General features: G+C 34.2%; 3 protein-coding genes across 14 annotated transcripts in view; 1 reads left to right on the top strand and 2 right to left on the bottom strand.

The window, feature by feature from the left end:
* Positions 1 to 1,798: 1,798 nt before the first annotated feature.
* Positions 1,799 to 8,038, bottom strand: LOC128677085 (cytochrome P450 4C1-like). Its single transcript, XM_053757691.1, has 9 exons — positions 7,831 to 8,038; positions 6,790 to 6,899; positions 6,478 to 6,568; positions 5,661 to 5,846; positions 5,054 to 5,448; positions 4,816 to 4,884; positions 4,374 to 4,542; positions 3,762 to 3,935; positions 1,799 to 2,480 (listed from the first exon to the last, which is right to left on the bottom strand). Exons 1-9 carry the CDS (start codon positions 7,976 to 7,978, stop codon positions 2,323 to 2,325), a joined length of 1,500 nt encoding a protein of 499 aa, XP_053613666.1. The 5' UTR covers positions 7,979 to 8,038; the 3' UTR covers positions 1,799 to 2,322.
* Positions 8,039 to 9,202: 1,164 nt separating this feature from the next.
* LOC128677040 (myrosinase 1-like) lies at positions 9,203 to 17,645 on the top strand. 10 transcript variants are annotated; one of them, XM_053757595.2, is made up of 12 exons: positions 9,203 to 9,423; positions 9,796 to 10,007; positions 10,176 to 10,223; positions 10,645 to 10,737; positions 12,766 to 12,857; positions 13,010 to 13,278; positions 13,422 to 13,826; positions 13,927 to 14,229; positions 14,420 to 14,554; positions 15,407 to 15,513; positions 16,286 to 16,421; positions 17,363 to 17,645. In XM_053757595.2, the coding sequence occupies exons 1-12, from the start codon at positions 9,382 to 9,384 to the stop codon at positions 17,381 to 17,383; spliced, it is 1,863 nt and encodes a 620-aa protein (XP_053613570.1). In that variant the 5' UTR covers positions 9,203 to 9,381; the 3' UTR covers positions 17,384 to 17,645. The 10 variants fall into 10 exon arrangements, with proteins under 10 accessions (XP_053613570.1, XP_053613560.1, XP_053613580.1 ...); XM_053757585.2 differs by having other exon boundaries at positions 9,793 to 10,007; XM_053757605.2 differs by lacking the exon at positions 17,363 to 17,645 and adding an exon at positions 17,215 to 17,338 and having other exon boundaries at positions 9,793 to 10,007.
* The window catches only part of yki (yorkie), a 30,801-nt gene continuing 28,106 nt past the window's right edge, over positions 17,427 to 20,121 (bottom strand). For all 3 annotated transcript variants that reach the window (XM_053757750.2, XM_053757742.1, XM_053757732.2), the window contains one exon: positions 17,427 to 19,650. In XM_053757750.2, the coding sequence (XP_053613725.1) occupies positions 19,555 to 19,650 (96 nt within the window). In that variant the 3' untranslated portion in view covers positions 17,427 to 19,554. The remainder of the gene's footprint in view (positions 19,651 to 20,121) is intronic.

Genomic DNA, 20,121 nt, shown 5'->3' with positions numbered 1-20,121 from the left:
GGTAACTTTCACAGCCATTGAACGTGGGAGCCCAGGGTTCGCTTTCGTACTTTTTCGTCTCCACTTCACTCCACTTCCCGCGGTCGTCGGCATCCCTAGTTGTCAGACCATTGGCACGCAGTGGAGTTGCACATTTATTTGAAACTCGCGATATATATAAGTATATATATATAATTACATATATATATATATACTATATTATATAATAATTATATTATATTATATTATAATAATTAACTACTATTTATATTATATATATATGTGTTGTTAAATAGTATTAAGAATACGCACGCTCATTGTAAATTTTATATTATGTAAGTAGTATTTCTCAGTAAGTGAAAGACCATTGTATTTTTTATGAGAAATAAAGTTCTTTAAACCTATATATAATATATATATATTATAGGATTATTATAGGGCCGGAATATATATATATATATATATATATATATATATATATATATATATATATATATATATATATATATATATATATATATATATATATATATATATATATATATATTTTTTAGGGCCGGAACCACACGCCAATATTGTCTATCTACCGTGAGAAACACAGCAGCGTTTCTGATAAACCCTTCGTCACGAATTTACGATTCTTTTGTAGAATGAATGAGCTATTCTCATACTTTGTTGTTTCATTTGATTAATCTATAGTCGAGGGTTTAGATGCGAACATATTTATTTGACACTGTCACAGTAGACCAATTAGTTTGATATGTAAACTACATATCAAACTAATTGGTCAACCAAGTAGATGATGATGAAAGTACTGGAACGTATAGGAAAGATCAGGACCAGGCGGACGGAACCAACATGACCAAAAATTTATTCCCTAGATGATATATCTAGATTTATCCAGAATTTTAAAGAATTTTGATTACGGATCGCTCTATCACCATTTATCCCTACCATATGCAGGAATGAAGCCAAGGATAGGGACCATACAGACTAATTTAGAGAATCTACATTCTGAGGTGAATCTACATACAGACTATATAAGTATTTAGGTAGGCATATACCCCACAGGACTAAACAAATTTAAAGTTAAAATTTAAACCAATTAAAGTAATTTTAAGTAGGTATATGCAACTTTAGGCAATATTTCTTGACACCAGACGTCTCTCATAATTAATTATAATTATCTATATGTTTAATGTACTTATCACCGACAATAATAACAACATTATTTGATATAATTATCAATAATTTCATTATAATAACTATCTATAAATATCTATGACTTAAATTATTGTAATGCCTAGTCTGTATCATAAACCTTGTCCACAGTTTGGTAGGGATCTAATCATGTACCAGAAGAACGATATATTAAATTAATACATTTTTATATCAATCAAGTAAAATATGTATTGACAACGAAACATTTTTCGAAATTTCAGAATGGTTAAGATAAAGCAAGGAAGTAACTACAATCAGAATTTACTCATCGAATTGTAAAACGGGGAAATGTTTCACGTCACCACTGCCATCGACCTGTCTAAGATGAAGGTCATGCTATTTTAGCTCACTTTTTATAGATTCAACTTTTCTTTTTTATCGCTCACAAAATGTCATAACTGCAGGGTATAGTCACTCAAATTCAAAGGAAATTATTGAGCAAACAAGCTATGCTATCTATATTTTTCACACTATCTCGAGGTTAGTGTGTTACTCATTAGTTATTTCACCACCTTGATGACAGTTTTATCCAAAGTAATCCGGGAAATTGTAAATTTATCTGTTTTTGGTTATTATTTTGTGTACAAATAAATATCAGTTACCAATAACGGATAGTTTTATTAAAACCTTTTAAACATATTCACCTTATAATAAAAACACTTAATACTAATGTATTGATCGATTTTTGAGAAAAAAACAATAAGCCTTGAATTGCCTAGGACAAACCTAAGCAAAACTAAAATAGAGTAACGAAAATAAATTTTACGTGGCTACTAATGTAGAAAAAAAGATTAACATTGACTGTATTTTGACATTAACATCCATAAAATATCTATCAAGGGACAATGTACATAATTCACTTGTTTCTGATTAGACAAAATATTTTTTATCACAATTAATGATAATAACAACCTGTGTGGTAATAACAAACTACTTACATACGTACAGCAGAGATATGGTGTTTATCATACATTAGCGTTCCATAGTCTTTTTCTAATACACATAAATATTTCATTAAAAATACACATTTTCTTAAAGTTCCCAATCTTATTCCCGAATCTTTACAAAATGTTGTTTACCTATATATTTATACAATATTCAGTCTTATTTCAACGACGTAACTCATCGTTTCTGGAATTTGACATAAACAGGGTTTTCAGTCCGGAGAATAAAGTCTGTGACAAAGATGAGGTCCTGTGGCCGAGTCACTGGCAGCATTCGGTACTTGCGGATCACTGACGATAACACTAGCTTCATTTCCATCATGGCAAACTTCTGACCTGGAAAATACAATGAATTTCATATGTGCAAAAAAAATTGTTACAATATCACACTTATTTGGCAAATAAATGAATATGAATATGAACCTTTCGGGGTAGATAGACCAAGAGTTACGAAACTCGAAGACCACGTTAAATCCATATGTAGATGTAATGTCATAAATCTACACCAGTTAGATTTTTCTCTGTCTTCAGTTAAAGAGTACTAAGCCCATTGCTACTAAAATTAATTAGTAGTAACATCATTCTCTCCCTAAACTATCAATATAATCAGTAAAAAAAGTGTTTCTGTACATTGAAGATATTTAAATTAACTGAGATCGATAGAGAATCAATAATAGAATAAGAATTTTAAAAAAAGTCTTGTCTGTTTGTTTGCACACGCTAATCTCTGGATCTACTGGACGGATTTGAATGAAACTTTTTTTGTTGTATAGCTTTAAAGCCTGGTCAACATATAGGGTATAAATGATTGAAAACTGGAACACCTGATGGTACAGCTAAACTATAGGAAATATTGAAATGACGCTTTAACAAAAGTTATTCAGCCTAATGAGCATTTTCTGAGATATAAAAATCCAAGATCTGGAACACCTGATGTAGACCTATGATGGTACAGCTAAACTATACGGAATATAGAAATGGCGCTCTAATAAAAGTTGTTCAGTCTGATGAGCATTTTCTGTTGAGGTATAAAAATCGAAGATCTGGAGTACCTGAAGAAGAGTCATAATAGTTCAGCTAAACTATAGAAAATATACTTTTTCAGTCTGATTAGCATCTTCTGTATGTATAGGTATCGTTACATTTGTCTGTACAATTGAATTTCTCTCGTAATTTTGACTCCTTACCAAAAATTGTTCGGCCACGCGAACGAAGTCGCAGGCATCAGCTAGTTGTAAATAAATGTCACCTATAGATATGATGTTTACATCACTTAGCAGAAAAACTGTAATCCACTTGCATCAATCTACCATCCACCTAATCTCCACTCGGCAACAGATACAATAGTAATTAAGTATATAAACATTATTCTTACAACAACAACATAAAATATCTTATCATAGCTTAATACTTCAATACATAAACAAAGTCGTTTCTCGCTGTCTGTCTGTCCCTATGTGTGCTATCTTTATAACCATGCAACGGATTTTGATGCTGGTTATTTTAACAAATAGCTTGATTATATTCCACTTCTTCTGCTATGGTATGTTTATAATTTGTTATGGTTTTACTCGAGCGAAGCCGGAACGGGCCGTTAATATATAATACGAATAATACCTATACAGTTTCTGGGACCGGCACTAAAAGGTATGTATGAGTAAGGGTGCCAGGTAGGTTCCCGAAGGAATCTTTCAGGGCGAAATTCTAGTGGTTCCTTGAACTGGTCGCTGCGACGATGTAGGTCGTAGATCATGACGGCACACTCCGTGCCCACAGGAATCAGGTAATCCTCTGTATAGAAAAATAAACCACTATAGTTTCATTATGAATAATTTGCCCATAAAACACAACGATTCCTATGCTTGTCATGTAAGTTATACAATGGGCCGCCATTGAATATACTTCCATCACAAACAAAGAAAATATTTTACTAGTTTCATCCCGTTGTGTTACCCGCGTAATTATTTTCAAAACGGTGTGCGTCCTCACAGTAGCGCCATAGATTTTTTACTAAATCCCACGGGAATCGCGTACTTACGGGATAATAAGGTATCAGCTGCCTCAATACCAAACTGTATTAAGAAACAGACTTGGACTGATCAATGCCTGTTCAGATTGTGTACTTAGCTAAACTTGCACTTAACACTCGCACTTAATATTAATTAAAATGCGACTCGGGCTTTTTTCATCTCATCTTTCATCTTTGTAATCAATAGTAGTATATCTTACTCAGTTGTAATGGCTGCACAATCTTCCTCACAATGAAAGGCACTGGTGGGTAGAGCCTCATCGTCTCCTTGATGCAGCATCCGAGATACTTCATCTCGTTTAGGTCATTCATACTAGCTGCCCGGTCGGAGGTCCCAAATATTTTTTGGCATTCCTCAAAAATCTTCTCCTTCAAAATAAGAAAATATTTCAATAATCCAATCTAAGCATATTTTAAAATATGCTCATGAAAATTTTATTGTACCTATTTATATCTATTCTATTATTATAAAGAGGTGCCAGGCGTTTGTGAGTTTATATGTTTGAGGCGGGTAATCTTCTATCCAAGATTGGTATAGGGTATATTTTATCTCAAAATTCCCACGGGAGCGCAGCTCCGGGCAACAACAATAGTAGTATTATACATATTTAGATTAAATACTTCGTTGTATTAATTACTTACTTGACATTTCTCGTCATTAGCTATTAACATAAAAGCAAATTGTAGAGCTGATGAAGTCGTGTCATGACCCTGAAAATTTGGTATATTTAGGTATATGTACAAGGTAAATATAAAAAAACACTCGCGAAATATTTTTCTTTGTTTGTCTGGACTATATCGTGAAGATAATTCTACGATTATAATTTCGTGAGTTAAAATTATTTTCTGTTTTTTTTTTAAATTGCATTTTATGATTTACCTCAAACATGAACGTATCGACCTCTTCCCCAATACCATCAGCGTCAATCGTGCCATTTTCTTCAGCATGCAATAACAGGTCAAGCATGGCCAGCCTTTTCTTCCCAGATTCAAGCCCATCCTCATTTTGAATAATGTCATCTTTATCAAAAACTAAATTTTTAAATTGCTTGTCATTTCTCCTTTTGTTTACTACTTTATGGCGGAAAGACGTAAGAAGATTTAGTATTTCGTTGAATTTCCGGCCCACTGCAGTACGGTTGAAGATGTATTCGCTGTACATCCAACATCTCTGTCCCCTGTACACCACACACTGGCCAAGCCGGTGTATCGCGTCTTTGTATGTTTTACCAAATTCAGTGGTCTCAGAATCCAATTGTGTTCCCATTGAAGTTTCTAAAAAAATAATTACCTACATTAAAACTAATAATAATAAATACATTAAAGCTAATAAATAATTACCTACATTAAACTAAAATACAAATTATAATTTGTATTTTGGTTTAAGCAGCTTTAATTTTGATATTTATAGACTTTAAAAAAACACATATTAGTATGGTTACCGGCCTGTTTGATTTTATTTCAGAGATGTTGCTTTATGCACTTACCACAGATGGAATCCAATGTAAATCCAGTTATCATTGAAGATACTTCAGTTTTACTTTCATTTTCTTCGTGACGTAATCGCTCCACAAATTTCCAACTATTTTCTTGTAGAATGTAATTAAAATTACGAAGAATGTTGAAATGAAACGCTGGCGTCAGAATCTTCCTTCGCTGTTGCCATTTTGGACCTAAAAGTAGGTAAACAAATAAATCCACATTGAATTTGTAAACAACATGCTTGTTGGGCTATGGCTACATTTTGAGGTTGAAAATAGTTATTTAGTTTTTATTTTAATTGTGCCCTAAATTACAAAATTTTTACATCAATAAAATGTCAACAACAAATAAATTATCAAAATAAATAACACCATCATTTTCTTTAGTTACGAGTATTATACACAAGTGTCTCGTCACGTCACGTCACGTTTAGAATAACAACAACACCTTATCGTTTCAATGAGCTTGAATTGATATTTCTGGTGTTAAAGTTATAGAACTATGCAATTTCTCTGAGATAAAACTAAAATAATAATACGACCTTTACTTCTTGATACTTTCAAACTTTGGACGAGACGGCTGCATAAAATATTGATAGGATATCGTCTAGTTTAAATAGGAACATTTATCGCAATGACCTTATTTAAAGTTCATAAAAATAGGTTCAAACCAATGAACCACTACAAAAAATACGATTTATAATAATTTATTAGCGTATACATTTTATTAATAAATAGACACAATTCGTCTTTCTTAGAATAATTGAATTGACTGGAGCTGTAAGTAGTAGTACTAGTAAAATTTAATTAAATCGATACGTACCATCACTAAGGAGCAAACCTTCCCTCAACCACGGCCTAATAAAACTGTATACGAAGCCTTTTTGATTGTATTTGCTTCCGGAAATTAGCGTCTAAAAAATAAAAAAACCGTTATATATAGTGATATTATTTATTATGTCATGTATCTAATTTAAGTACATTAAAGTAGGAGGGCCGACCCATTTAATGGGATAGGGCAAAAATGATGAAGCAATCATTATCTGTACATTACAGTTCCAATTGATGATACGATTAAAAAAATACAATCTGGCACCAGTGTAACTAAACTCGATAACAAGTGTTTTTTATTTACCTCAACATCTTCCGGGTTGTAAAGGATGAGAACATTCAAGGGTCCCATTTTCAACTTGAAAAGATCACTATATTTTGTGCACAACGTCCGGAAATGATAAAATAATTGCACTGAAATAAAAAAAAACACTTTTGACTAAAAACAAAAATTAAACATCTGTAACTTTTGTATTTTAGAATATGCGAACTAAATTTGAGAAAGTGAAGCCGAGATAATTTAATTTCCTTTTAAAGATTTAAAGAGCAAAAATAATTAAGGCAATGAAGTTTTGAAGCCTCTCAACGCTCCTTCCTATAAACAAAATGTCATCATTCCTCCCTCATAATGATATATAATTAAGGAGAGTTTTTAATATAACTACCTAATAATAGGTACCATTAAAATTAAATGATAAATAACAATAGTAAATTGAATTCCTAACTAATATTATAAATGCGAAAGTAACCTTTTCACGATCTATTACTCCACCAATCTTCTTGAAATTCTGCATACATAGTATGGTTTTAAGTACGGAGAAGGAAATAGGGTATCTTTCACCCCGGAAAACAACTGCTCCGGAAAACCCGTGGAAAATCACGCGGCCAAGCCTCGGGAAAAAGCTTGTGTCAGTTGGATTCGTAGATTAGGTATCTACAAATCCAACTGACACAAGCTTTATATATATAAGCTATACTATCTGTATATGCATTACTTGATGTTTTACATAGGTACGGTATACATACAAAAGTATTATAAAAAAATTTTATCACTCTAGGAAAGCGGAAAACTCGTTTTCATATGTACATTTATAAACCTATTACTATTACTTAACTATATATAAATATCTAGCGTGTTTATATATAGTTTTTAAACGTAATCCAAATTCGAATCAAATACTAAATATCGAATTTTCTATGATAATATTATTAACTCATGTAAATTATATATTTAGAGAAATTAATTTTTTTATGGTTTTATTATATTGTTTAAAGACGTTCTTTCTTTATTATTGGAGCTTAATGAAATATTTATTAAAGCTGATTAAAATGATATTCAAAATACCAGTTTCCATCATGAAAAAGTCCAGGGAGTTTCCAAATATGTAGAACCCCTTGGGTCCCGGGAGTTTGTCGAACTCTTCATCCCTGACCAGCCGAGCCAACAGAAAGAGACAGGAGATTATCACAACCACCCACAGAAGGAACACCATATTGAGACGTGCGCTGTCCCCAACTTTTTAACATATAATAATTGAGAATACTGCGATACCGAACTTATGTATGTACTCCCGCGCACTATTAATACTACTTATCAGATAAAATTATGTCAATTATGATTTATTAAATCGTGTGTGATTTTCAATAAAATGTATGTAATGTGAGCTCCTATTTATGTTAAAACTAGCAGCCTACTGTGGCTTCGCTCCCGTGGGAAATTCGGGAGAAAAAATTCCCTATGTGTTATTTCACGTTATATTCTACTCGTGTATGAAATTTCATAAAAATCGGGCCAGTACATTTTGCGTGAAAGAGTAACAAACATACACACATACATCCTCACAAACTTTATTGTAGGATAAGGACACTGAGGTTTTCTATATTTAATAGGCGCAATATTTTTAAATGGTTTTGTAAATAAAAATATAGCAAGTTGTACTAACATCGTTTCACTCGAATGTGATTTTGGTCAAAGAGAATGTAATCACTATGATTTTGTCATGAAATTAGTAGGTACTCTAGTACCTTCTGTGGGTGGTTGAAATAATCTCCAGTCTCTTTCTGTTGGCTCGGCTGGTCAGGGATGAAGAGTTCGACAAACTCCCGAGACCCAAGGGGTTCCACATATTGGAAATTCCCTGGACTTTTTCATGGTGGATACTGGTACTCTAGTACCTACAAATTCCAGGGATTTTGGTTTTTACTTGACATGCTTCAAAAACTTGTCCTATTTCATTTTCTCATTTCCTTTGTGGACTATTTTAATAGAAAAGAATAATAGTCGAACGTTCAATCAAAACTGAAAGACACACCCAAGCGCGTTATACAGGGTGTTATAAATTACCTGTTGGTAGGCATACGAAGTGGTGGTACCTTGGTTAGATCCTTTACGCGAGTTTCAAGTTCATATTAACAGTTCTAAAAATGGTGTTTACGTATAGAGGTCTTCGTATTAGTCTACTGTGGACGTGACTGACGAAGTTTTTTAAAAAGTGTTAAAGGATCTAACCTAGCTATCATATCTTATCACTTCTTATGTACATAGTTAGCCTGTACCTATACTATAACCCGTAAGGTATACAATTATATTAACAAAGTATTCCATTTTTATTTTTTAAACTCTATATTGGAAGGAAGACGATTAATTATTAATAATCTATGGGATTATAGGTATTGTTGACATCAATTTAATGTCACTGATTGTAATGTCATAATATCACGACGTTCAGAATGACATAACAACCATGACCACGGCATAACTCATTTTAACATTAAATTTATTTCCAATTCTTAATAAGCCCTTTGATTTTCAGCATGGCACGAAAACGATGCAGAAAAAATACCTGATGTCCTGGTTTGGGGACCAACCACTAGTCTACAACATCTTAAACATAGCATGAAGCCATATCGCCGAGCTAATAAATTATTCATGGTGCAAGTATGTATTGTTTCTAATTCATTAATCCCTGTATGATGCATGGAATGCGTGTAGTTAAAGACCGCCGTTTAAATATAGGATAGTTTTTTTTTCAAAAATAACCCACCAAAAAACTATAACGGACGCCCCGTTATAGTTTTTTGGTTGTTGGTTTTTTTTTAAGTTTGTATGAAAAATAAGTTTCAAAGACGGCGATAGACGACTTAATTGGCACATGACTTAATTGACTTACATGGCTACCACACAAAAATATTAGTCCTAGAAACTAAAAAAATATAATTATGTTGTCAGAAGTAACTATTCTACGCGAATCTTGACGAAGTCGCGGGTAAAATTATGCTAATGACATTAAGACTCAAAGTGGTTTAGCAGTTGCGCTCGGCGTCAGGGCTGACAAGACTGAAGGTGCTGGTACGAGAGTTCACCGGCGACGTGTACTCGCTGTGGAGGTACGGCGCGCCCTTCCCCACCTTCCTCAAACTCATCGGCACGCTACTACTCTGTCTGCTCGTTGTTATGCCCCTAATCTACCCCTTTTTTGTGGTACTCCTCACATATTTCACTTTCGAGGGGCTTTATCTAAGGTAAATATTATCAATTTTTGCTGGGTGGAGTTAAAATAAAAGATTTGCTCTTAGTTTAACTTGCTTAAAGAATAGAGAATTAGATAGAAACAGGAATAATACTGTTTATGACACCTAGTACCTATAATTGTTAAATCTCCATCTAAACAGTCTTACTTAAAATTTCAGCTGGCGCCTGGACAAGCCCGAACTCTTTTACCCTTCAAATATTCTGAGGCGAGCGCTTTCCAAGATATTCCGGCCCACCCATGTCCAGGACGTGTGGAAGGTCCGCGAGGTGCTCACTCGCGGCGTACTCCTCGCCCACTCCCTGGCCACCTCTGTTGACTATCTCTGCGTTATGCAGGGACTGCTTGATGAGACTTGAACTCTTCTCTAAGTAAATTACGGTGTAAAATAAAATAACAACAATAGTAAACGCAAATTACCATTTTCATTCGTAAAACTTAACGATGCTCTACAAAATTAGTCAGTATTGGACTCCAATAGAAGACAAGAAATATACTAAAATTGCGCAAATCTTATATAACTTACCCCCATTGAGTTTATCGAATATCAAATTGTTGATGAGCGACATTATCACGAGTAGGACTAACTCTCTTGAGATACCGTTATGAGCTGTGAAATAACTTCGCAGTTGCTGCGCTTGCTCAGTGTGCACACGGTACGACCACTGGGGGCACGCCATGACACCTTGGACCTTTATCGCACTGTTAGCGCTCTGCCACACGTAAGTGCTGTTTGTTTATACGATTTTGTACAACATTTTTCACTGCAATGGCTAATCGGCATCTTAATGGCGACTTCAAGCCTTTACGTACAGACTCTATTCATGACATTTCCAAAATAAAGTTACAGTTTTTTTTAAAGACTATTTGAGATAAAGCTATTTCATGTTCAGTTGTTGCTGTTAATCTTTATGTATTTAAGTTTAAGTAAGTAAAATTTTAAGGCATTCTTTTTAGTGCTTAAAGTCAATTAATTTAAAAAATTATGTTTTTGCAATCAAAAATTAGATCTTCACAGGCAATTTTTTACGTCATATTCTAAATTAAATAATATTTTTCAAAACTACTTACTTAATAGCAAAGTGCCTAAACTTACCTATCTAACCAAATAACAATTAAATGTCGATTTCAATTTAAATTAGTGTACTCAACTTAAAGTGTCAATTGCAGCGAAATTTATTATGAAGACAAACAAAATTTATATGCAAACAGACAGTGTCACCAATTGATAACAGCCCAAAGTCATAGGTACCTACGTACTGTAATCGTGGTAATGTCTACCTACGTACATACAATTTATTAATTTTACATTGATGACAGGATGAAATTGTTGGTAAATTTCGTGCTGAATTGTACTAATGGTGTAAGGTGTGATCCAAGTATTTTATCAAAATCAGTTCAGTAGTTTAAGTTTATTCGTTTCAAAACAAAAATACAAATTCATTTATTTAAAAATATACTTTTATTTTTATAATAGTATAGTTTAGATAAACAGACAGCATAAATCCATCCATTCTTATGGATATCCATTCATATACTTATGTATATGTTACTGTAAAAGTACGAACTACCGTAAATCCTAAGATATTCCAGTAAAACCTAAGATTTACCAACTCTTAATGGTAAAAGTCCGAAGAATTTTGCGATTCTAACTTTTACCACCATTCACTTGTTAAATTTTAAGAATTACATCGAAGGCATGGTAAATGTTGAGAAAATAATTTTACATTTGTTATTTTTTACTTCTTAAGAAGTTTTTAAAGGGTATAACTTACATTTAAAATAAAAAACTTTAAAAGTTAAAAACATCTATAAATAAAAATACTTACCAAATGAAAATAATTTTAAATAGGTAAGAATTTGACTAATTACTTAGTTAATCAATTACTCTCATAATTATGATACCTACATAAAAATATGTAAGGTTTTAACTGAAAAATAAATGATTAATAAGAATTAATAATTCTTTTATTCCCAAAACCAACATTTACCAGCGGTCAGTAGCAAAACCTAGCATATACTAAATTCTAATGCAAAAGCCCGAAAAAATCGTCAATTATTTTAAAATCTTTACATTTACCAACCCATACCGGTAAATCCTAAGATTTTCTGAAAAAACCTAAGATTTACCTGTATGCGGACTTTTACAGTAACATATATACATTATTTATATTGCCGATACCTAAGCATTTTTACGACTAGATATAAGTAGGTATCTAACTAAGTACATAAATTATAGTACATAAATATATCTACAAAAATTGTTACTCAATTAAGTAAAAATTGTGAGTTCTAAATGCAAACAGTATTTGTTTACGTAATTGTTTACTTTGAATTAATTTATAAAATAACTTTTTTCTAAATGAGTAACGAACGAAAACACAACTACAAAGTACAAAATTACATTTCACCACCAAGTTATGGCGACTTTTTATGAAGCAGATATCTTCATGTAAAAACCAGTCATTGTTGTAGTGTTCTACTTTAACTGTTTTTGACCTAGACACAAATCACGAACGGTATTCAATATTTTAAGGCTGTCAATCGTACCTACTCGATTCATATATCCATAAGCTATGTTTTCTGTTTGATAATGATAAGCACTTTCGATTGCGATACATATTTATTACCTATTTATTAAAATTGAATACTTTGTATATAAAAGTATCAAATAGAGTTGCATTATTGGGAATCAGGTACAGCACACTATTTGCTATGATGAACTGTTTTATGTCTCCATCGATTTGCAGGAGCTACGGTGTTTATACAAAATTCCCTGAAGGATTCACATTCGGTGTGGCAACAGCAGCCCACCAAATCGAAGGCGCTTGGAATGTCAGCGGTATGGGATTAATTTTAATCTCAATATCTTATTTTTGATGTGTAAACTGTACATACAACTGTCGAGATAAGCTAAGTACAACCAGTATTTTAACTTATCTACTTTGATATAAATTTTTAACATGTTATGGAAAGATATTTTATTTTTTTCAGGAAAGTCAGAAAATGTATGGGACCATTTGTCACACACCCGACCTGAAATGATAGCTGATGGGACTAATGGAGACATAGCATGCGATTCCTATAATAGATATCTTGAAGATGTTGAGGAGTTAGCACATTTGGGCGTGGACTTCTATCGGTTTTCCTTGTCGTGGGCGCGAATTTTGCCAACTGGCCGAGTTGACTACGTAAACCCCGACGGGATCCGGTATTACAATGCTCTACTCGATGCTCTTGAAGAGAAGAATATTGAACCTTTGGTAATAAATGTTTATTTATATACCGGCCATTATATTGAACCTAATTATATTACAAACCTCGTGGTGATGAAACAGTTATTTTTGTTTTTCCTAGGTTCAATATGAAATAGAAGTACACTACGTAATACAAATATGTTTTTCAGGTAACACTTTTCCACTGGGATCTACCACAAACTCTTCAAGATTTGGGAGGGTGGGCAAACCCAAAAATGGTCGATTATTTCCGTGACTATTCCGATGTATGTTTCCGTGAATTCGGAAACAGAATCAAGTCTTGGATTACTTTTAATGAACCTTACGAAATTTGTGAAGACGCCTACGGTGACGAAAAGAAGGCTCCAGCGATAAATAGCCATGGTGTTGGCAACTATCTTTGCAGCGACACTTTGCTGAAGGCTCATGCGGAATCCTACCATCTGTACAATGAAACATACCGGCCGACTCAGAACGGCAAGATAATGATCTCTATCAACTCCATCTGGTACGAACCTCAGGATCCGGAAAATGCTGAACAAGTTGCTTTAGCTGAAGTAGCTAATCAATTCAAAGTGAGTGCCATATGTAAAAAAATGACAATACTTCGATATTACTATTTTGGTTACTTTATGACTTAAATATTTAAACCTAGATATTTACTTTTATTTGCAGTTTGGATGGTTCGCAAACCCTATCTTCACTACCGATGGCGGGTATCCAACAGTTATGGTTGAAAATGTTGCTAGACAGAGTGTAGCGGAGGGTCTGCCGAAAGCGCGTCTCGAACAGTTCGACAACTACTGGATTGAAAGGATCAGAGGCACTTCGGACTTTCTTGGGATTAATCACTACACTACCCATCTCATCACTGGAGCAGGGGTAGATCCTACAGCCAAGTCTCCGTCGTGGCTGAAGGACATTGGTGCAGTCACCACAATGGAAGTTGGCGGCGATTCTGCATCTGAATGGCTTAGGGTAAAATTTTAAACATTTTCAATTTGTTCATCGTCAGCGAATACTTTCTTTGGTTCTTTGATAAACGAAAATAGCTGTAATGTTACAGCTCAGTAGGTTATACTACATGATTTCAGCGACTCTGTTGATGATTTCAAGATGATGCAAATTTGGTATATCAATATTTAATTAAAGAAATATTGATTCGCAGGTTGTTCCCACTGGTTTTGCGAACTTGTTGCGTTGGTGTAAGAGCACATACAACAATCCAGCTATCTACATTACAGAGAACGGCTTCTCTGATCGTGGAACATTAGAAGATTATGGTCGCATACAATATTTCAACGTAAGTAAATCCGTAACGATAATCCGTTCCAAGCGTCTTCGAAACTTCCTTCTCTCTAACACAAATTCTAACCGGCCACGAATTCCGCAAAGCCTGCCTCCTTAGATATAAAATTATCGATAACGACAAACGCCCCTGTGATGACACCACACCGCAGGATATCTCATACCTACTGAAAGAGTGCCCCATATTTAACATGGCACGCCATGACATAGTCATGGCGTGTCTACGCAACAAAACCCTAGAATTCGATCTGACCCAGACCTCAATGAAAGAGGAAACTACTAATAGTTTTCTGAAATTAGTAAACAAAATTGTCTGCAACCTTAAAACAATTAACGGAACCTAAATTTTAAATGTATCACTCCCTCAAATAATTTCCTAACATAACATAGATACAGGCAACTTTGTATCAAATAGCAAAGAAAAAAGCATGTATCTAAATAATGTGCCATATGAACCAGTTTAAGCCCAAATGAGAAACTCTAATATTCCGAATAAAAAAATTAAAAAACCCGTAACGATATGTAGGTACACATTATAATAAATCTAGAACCGTAGCATGATCCATAATGCTAATTTGACAAATGCGTAATTCTTTCTGTCTGTTATGTTTTCACAGCAGCTACTGCTAGAATGATTTTAAAATGTTTGATCTTAAGACCCGATTTCAAATATATATGCTAAAATTTAAAAATACAACTTCCAAGGGTTTTAATTGGTAAAAGTTTGTATGAAAAATATAAAAGTTTTTTTTATCGCGTGTTGAAGAACTGCAGCATCTAGACTTAATATAGATAAGTTTTTTTTTTACTTTTTTATTAAGTTTTGAATTGAAATTATGGATTTCAGGAATACCTGAGTGAAATCTTAAACGTGATCTATGACGACGGCGTGAATGTCCTGGGTTACACGGCGTGGACTTTGATGGACAACTTTGAGTGGCGAGCTGGATTTTCGTATGTTTTCAAATGATCTTAATTTAAAATGTAAATGTAGCTAGGGTGGTTTAATATTTGTATGTATGCTTTGCGTTTGTAGGTATAATCGTCTGCTAAAACGTAGAAAAGTCGTAACTCGTTATAGTTTAATCGGTAGATCTCTAATGGAGCGACAGCGCAGAGCACAGGCGCAGAGGTATATATAATAGGGTCACTTGCCGACCTTTTTACGCTTTAGATACGGAACTCTAAAAAGCTGTAGCCAATTTAACAAAACTGTGTGGTGGCAGCACTACGCTATCGACCAAGATAGCGATCTGTCAACATACATTTTAAGTTGCTTTCTATCAACGCAAGGAAAATCAACGATGTACTCCAGTTGATCACGATATTGGTCAATGTAACCATGGCAGAAACATCCCTGGCCCCTCTGCGATATAAATCTTTAGAGCTAGTTCAGACATGGCGGATTCCGCGCAGATGCAAATCGCGCGGTTCTAAACGCAAGTGTTCAGACAGGCGCGGATGTACATGCGGAGTGCCGTTATTCGCATAGGGTGACAGTCCAATCATGGAAGTCGAAGAAGCAATATGTGTGTACTTGTTGCTTACTTACCGCGCGAATTCATTTTCTAGCGGTTGAGTGGCGGGAGCCGCGCGGATTGTCAATCCGTGCGGACAGGTATGAACGATTTGTAAGGCGCTAATGTAATTAGGATCCGCGCGGTTCAACCGCGCTGTTTGAAACCGCGCGGAATCCGCCGTGTCTGAACTATCTCTTAACTTTCAGCGAGCGTTTCGGCTTCTACCACGTGGACATCGCGCAGCCGGACCGGCCTCGCACGCCCAAGCTGTCCGTGGACTACTTCCGTCAACTCACCGCCAGCAAGGAGCTGCCGCAGGACCAGCGTTTCAAGAACCCAGCCGTAAGATTCCTTTTATGCTAAGATTACCATATGTCAGGGATTTGTCCAGATATCTTCGGATTTTTAAAACTGCAGAATTTCTCCAAACAACAAAGATTTTTACGTTTGTTTCAAAATTTTCAAAGTGCAACAAATTTCAGGCTTCAAGCCTTTTCTTCGGAAATTTTAATTTTTTCATACGGTAACCCTAATTTATGCCGGATTCACACTATATCTTACAACAAATGCCGACTCGAATGAACGTAGTAACGTTAACTTGTGAGCTTTTTTAGAGTGTGTGAGCCGGGATTAGAGATTCATGTAGCTATATTATTTTGTTGTCGCACGACATAAGCCGCATACAACTGTGAAGCTCCTTAATTTACTTATATTTTAAACAAATCTAAGAAAGAATGACAAAATAATAATACCACGAATGTGACATTATTACAAATATGTAAAAATAGACTACTGTGTTTGTACAACTGAAATAAAAACATTCAAACGCAGTAGTCTATGTTTATACCTACTACATAGGTAGAGGTTGCTTTACTTTTAGTACTAATTTGTTTTATAGTCTTGATATGTCTTATGTTAACAATTTGATTCATCGCTTTTTAACACACTGTTATATGCCCTAATTGATTAATTATATTTATATAATTCTAATATTATTATTAATTTACTATTAATTTATATATATATATATATATAATTCAGGAAATGTGTCCAAAAAGCCGAGACTGTATAATTTCTTTGAATAGCTGGTTACTTCAGGTCAGCTTTTATATCTATAAATATTTTGCTTTAACAGGTAACACGTTAGTTGTAATTTGGATGATATTGCATGAAACAAAATGGGAAGCACGTGGATTGGACAGGTACTAGAACGCAATCAGCATGGCACGACGCTTTACTAAATAAATATATTTTTTTAATATACTTGCATTTCTTTTCCACAGAAAACAAGAATCGAACTATAGTTGTTGTAATAGAAGCGGGACGAAATAAATGAAAAACAATAAGTTTTATGTATTAAAACAAATATTTATTTACTTCATATAAGAATATCGAATTATTTACAATGAAATTATTGTAATATTACCTTTGACACTTCATTGTTATTACATTGATACACGTAATGTTACATACACTACAGAGAAAACTTGCATCTGTTATCAGACTGAGAGATATGTTTGTAATAAGACTATACTTAGAAATAAACGATATATTTTACACTTGAAATATTGTTCCGAATATCATTCTGTCGTTATCAGCGCTGGACCACCGACGGTGGCGTGGCTGCGAACTGCAAGCAATATGGAATGTTTCTGAATGTGTCGACAGTTAGAGCGGGACTACGCCCACCCGCGGAGCTTGCTACCAGTACCTCACTCCGCTCCGAGGAACAACTACATTGAAAGGGAACCATAGAATAATGAACCGAACAATATGTGTAGCTTCGCAACTTATGGGATATAAAAACTATTACACGAATACATAATAAAAGTACAACAAATGGATCTACAGAATACAAAATTAAATGTATCAAAAACCCAGCACCGTTACCACTAATTACAATAGTTACACAGATGCTTATAACTATTTCAATAAACTGAAGATTACATTAAGTCTTACAAGAATAAGTATTTTACTAATATGGCAAAGTTTTCAATGTAGCATTTAATATAATCATAAAAGGCATAATTTCAATAACGTAAATCAATCAAGCTAGTTGAATTCATCACACGCGTATAAGTAATAAAACATCTAAAGACTAGGTGGGCTAAAACACAATTTTGAGAAGAATTGACATAAAGACAAGATAATAAAGATAGGTTGAGTAGGTCGATAAGATAAATTCAATGGCTTACTTAGACGAAAAGGTACACTTACCTATATAGTGTCAGTTGGCACTGATCAGTGAAAACAAGATACTTTACAGGTGCCTATCTCGCTTACAAGGCTTATCAGTTCGTCCATATTGCACGTACACTGTACAGTGTACAGTGTACAGTGTACAGTGTACATTGTACAGTGTACAGCCACATCGCGCTCGAGGCGACTGTCGGGTTCGAGCTACACTTAACGCGGCGCTAGCTGCGATCCAGCAACGCAGAACTTACATATTGTTCACTCGAGTAACTAAGTAAATAGTAAACATAATAGTTGCCGACATAATAATAATGTAGGTCACATTAAACATAAAACTTAACAGCTATCAATAATCTCGATAAGAATAAGTATGAAAGGACGGTGTAAGTCGACAAAACATTGCTACGATACATACAAGTAATTTAATTATACTTAAATTAATACATCAAAATTCCGAGCGTAAAAAAGTGTAGAAATATTTTATTTAACATTTAAATATAGACAAAATACAATAAATAACATTTGTAAGGCACTGCTTAGATGTTATCACAATTTTATTTTAGTAATAAACAATGAATATAGTCAATTAGGAAAACCTAGTTCATATAGTTACGAATTAATTTCAGGTTTTCCGATAGTCTTAGATGCAAAGAATATGGAAAACCTAATGGTTTCTACGTTCCTTAAGCAATACATCACCTTTCTGTTACGAAAGAAGGCTTGCGAACTCGGCCCGATCATGTCGAACTATCTAACTAAAATGACTAGCCATTAGTGACAGTCATGGCTTGAAACTTTGCAGTTTTCCGCGTGTGTCCTCCGACAAACGCTTACCTATAAAACTCTTTTACTTACTTATACAATTTTAGTTTAATTCAACGCAAGATTCAACATCGTTTGTAAACAATTCCCAGGACAATACATGTCCAGTGTTGATTGATTAGTACAATGTTATTTCCATCGAACTCAAACATACACAATCCGTCTAAGAGCGTCTTTTCCGCAGAATTTAATTTTCTGTCTCATGTGAATAAATGCAGAGCCATCAAAACTCATTCTGCGGGACTGACGAGGCGACACAAAGGAGCGCGGTATACGCTCGATCACTATAAACCCGCTACGTTTCATGCGCACATTATACCTATTTACTGTAATTTTAATAGTGAAATGTACACCATTTTTACCGTTTTGTCACCGACACTGTTCAGCTGGCGTCGTGTTGAAGCGGTAAGTACGCTAATGAATATAATACCTAATTTGAAAGTTTGTAGTGGGGCAGTTAGAGCCAGGTCAGCACGTTGCCTTGCTTGCTGGGCGTCGAGTTGATCAGCGACTGCACGTCGTCCAGCAGGATGTCGTTTGTGAACTCGTTCAACTGCAATACAGTAGTTTGTAGCTTTATTATAAGTATATGAGATATATTATAAGTATAATTTAAATTTTACGGGATGTAAAATTTCGGAATACATGATTTAACTTTTTAAAAGTTTTATTTAAATGTAGAATACTACAGAAATAAATCAATCAGATTGTGTTAGCCTTAAAGTCAGTTCGAGACATGTGTTATAACTCTACCGTAAGTACTAGATTTGTACCAAATTTAGTAGATTTTGCGTTGGAGAGTAGCAAATACACATGAATTCTCAATATGTTTCTCATTTAGGTAATGATAATATGACATCGAAGACTTAGATCGATCAGAAAAATATCATTACCCAACTTGACCTGACCAGGGCGGGCTCATGATAATCTGATAATGACCATTAGGCCTGAGAGATCGTTCATAACATAACCCATTATCACAATTTGTCATTACTTCCTATTCTTCTATTATTTAATTACGCAA

Source organism: Plodia interpunctella, chromosome 2, assembly GCF_027563975.2.
Source record: "Plodia interpunctella isolate USDA-ARS_2022_Savannah chromosome 2, ilPloInte3.2, whole genome shotgun sequence".
Lineage (NCBI taxonomy): Eukaryota > Metazoa > Arthropoda > Insecta > Lepidoptera > Pyralidae > Plodia > Plodia interpunctella.
Note: the sequence above shows the minus strand (reverse complement) of the source record. Positions and strands in the feature narration are given on the sequence as shown.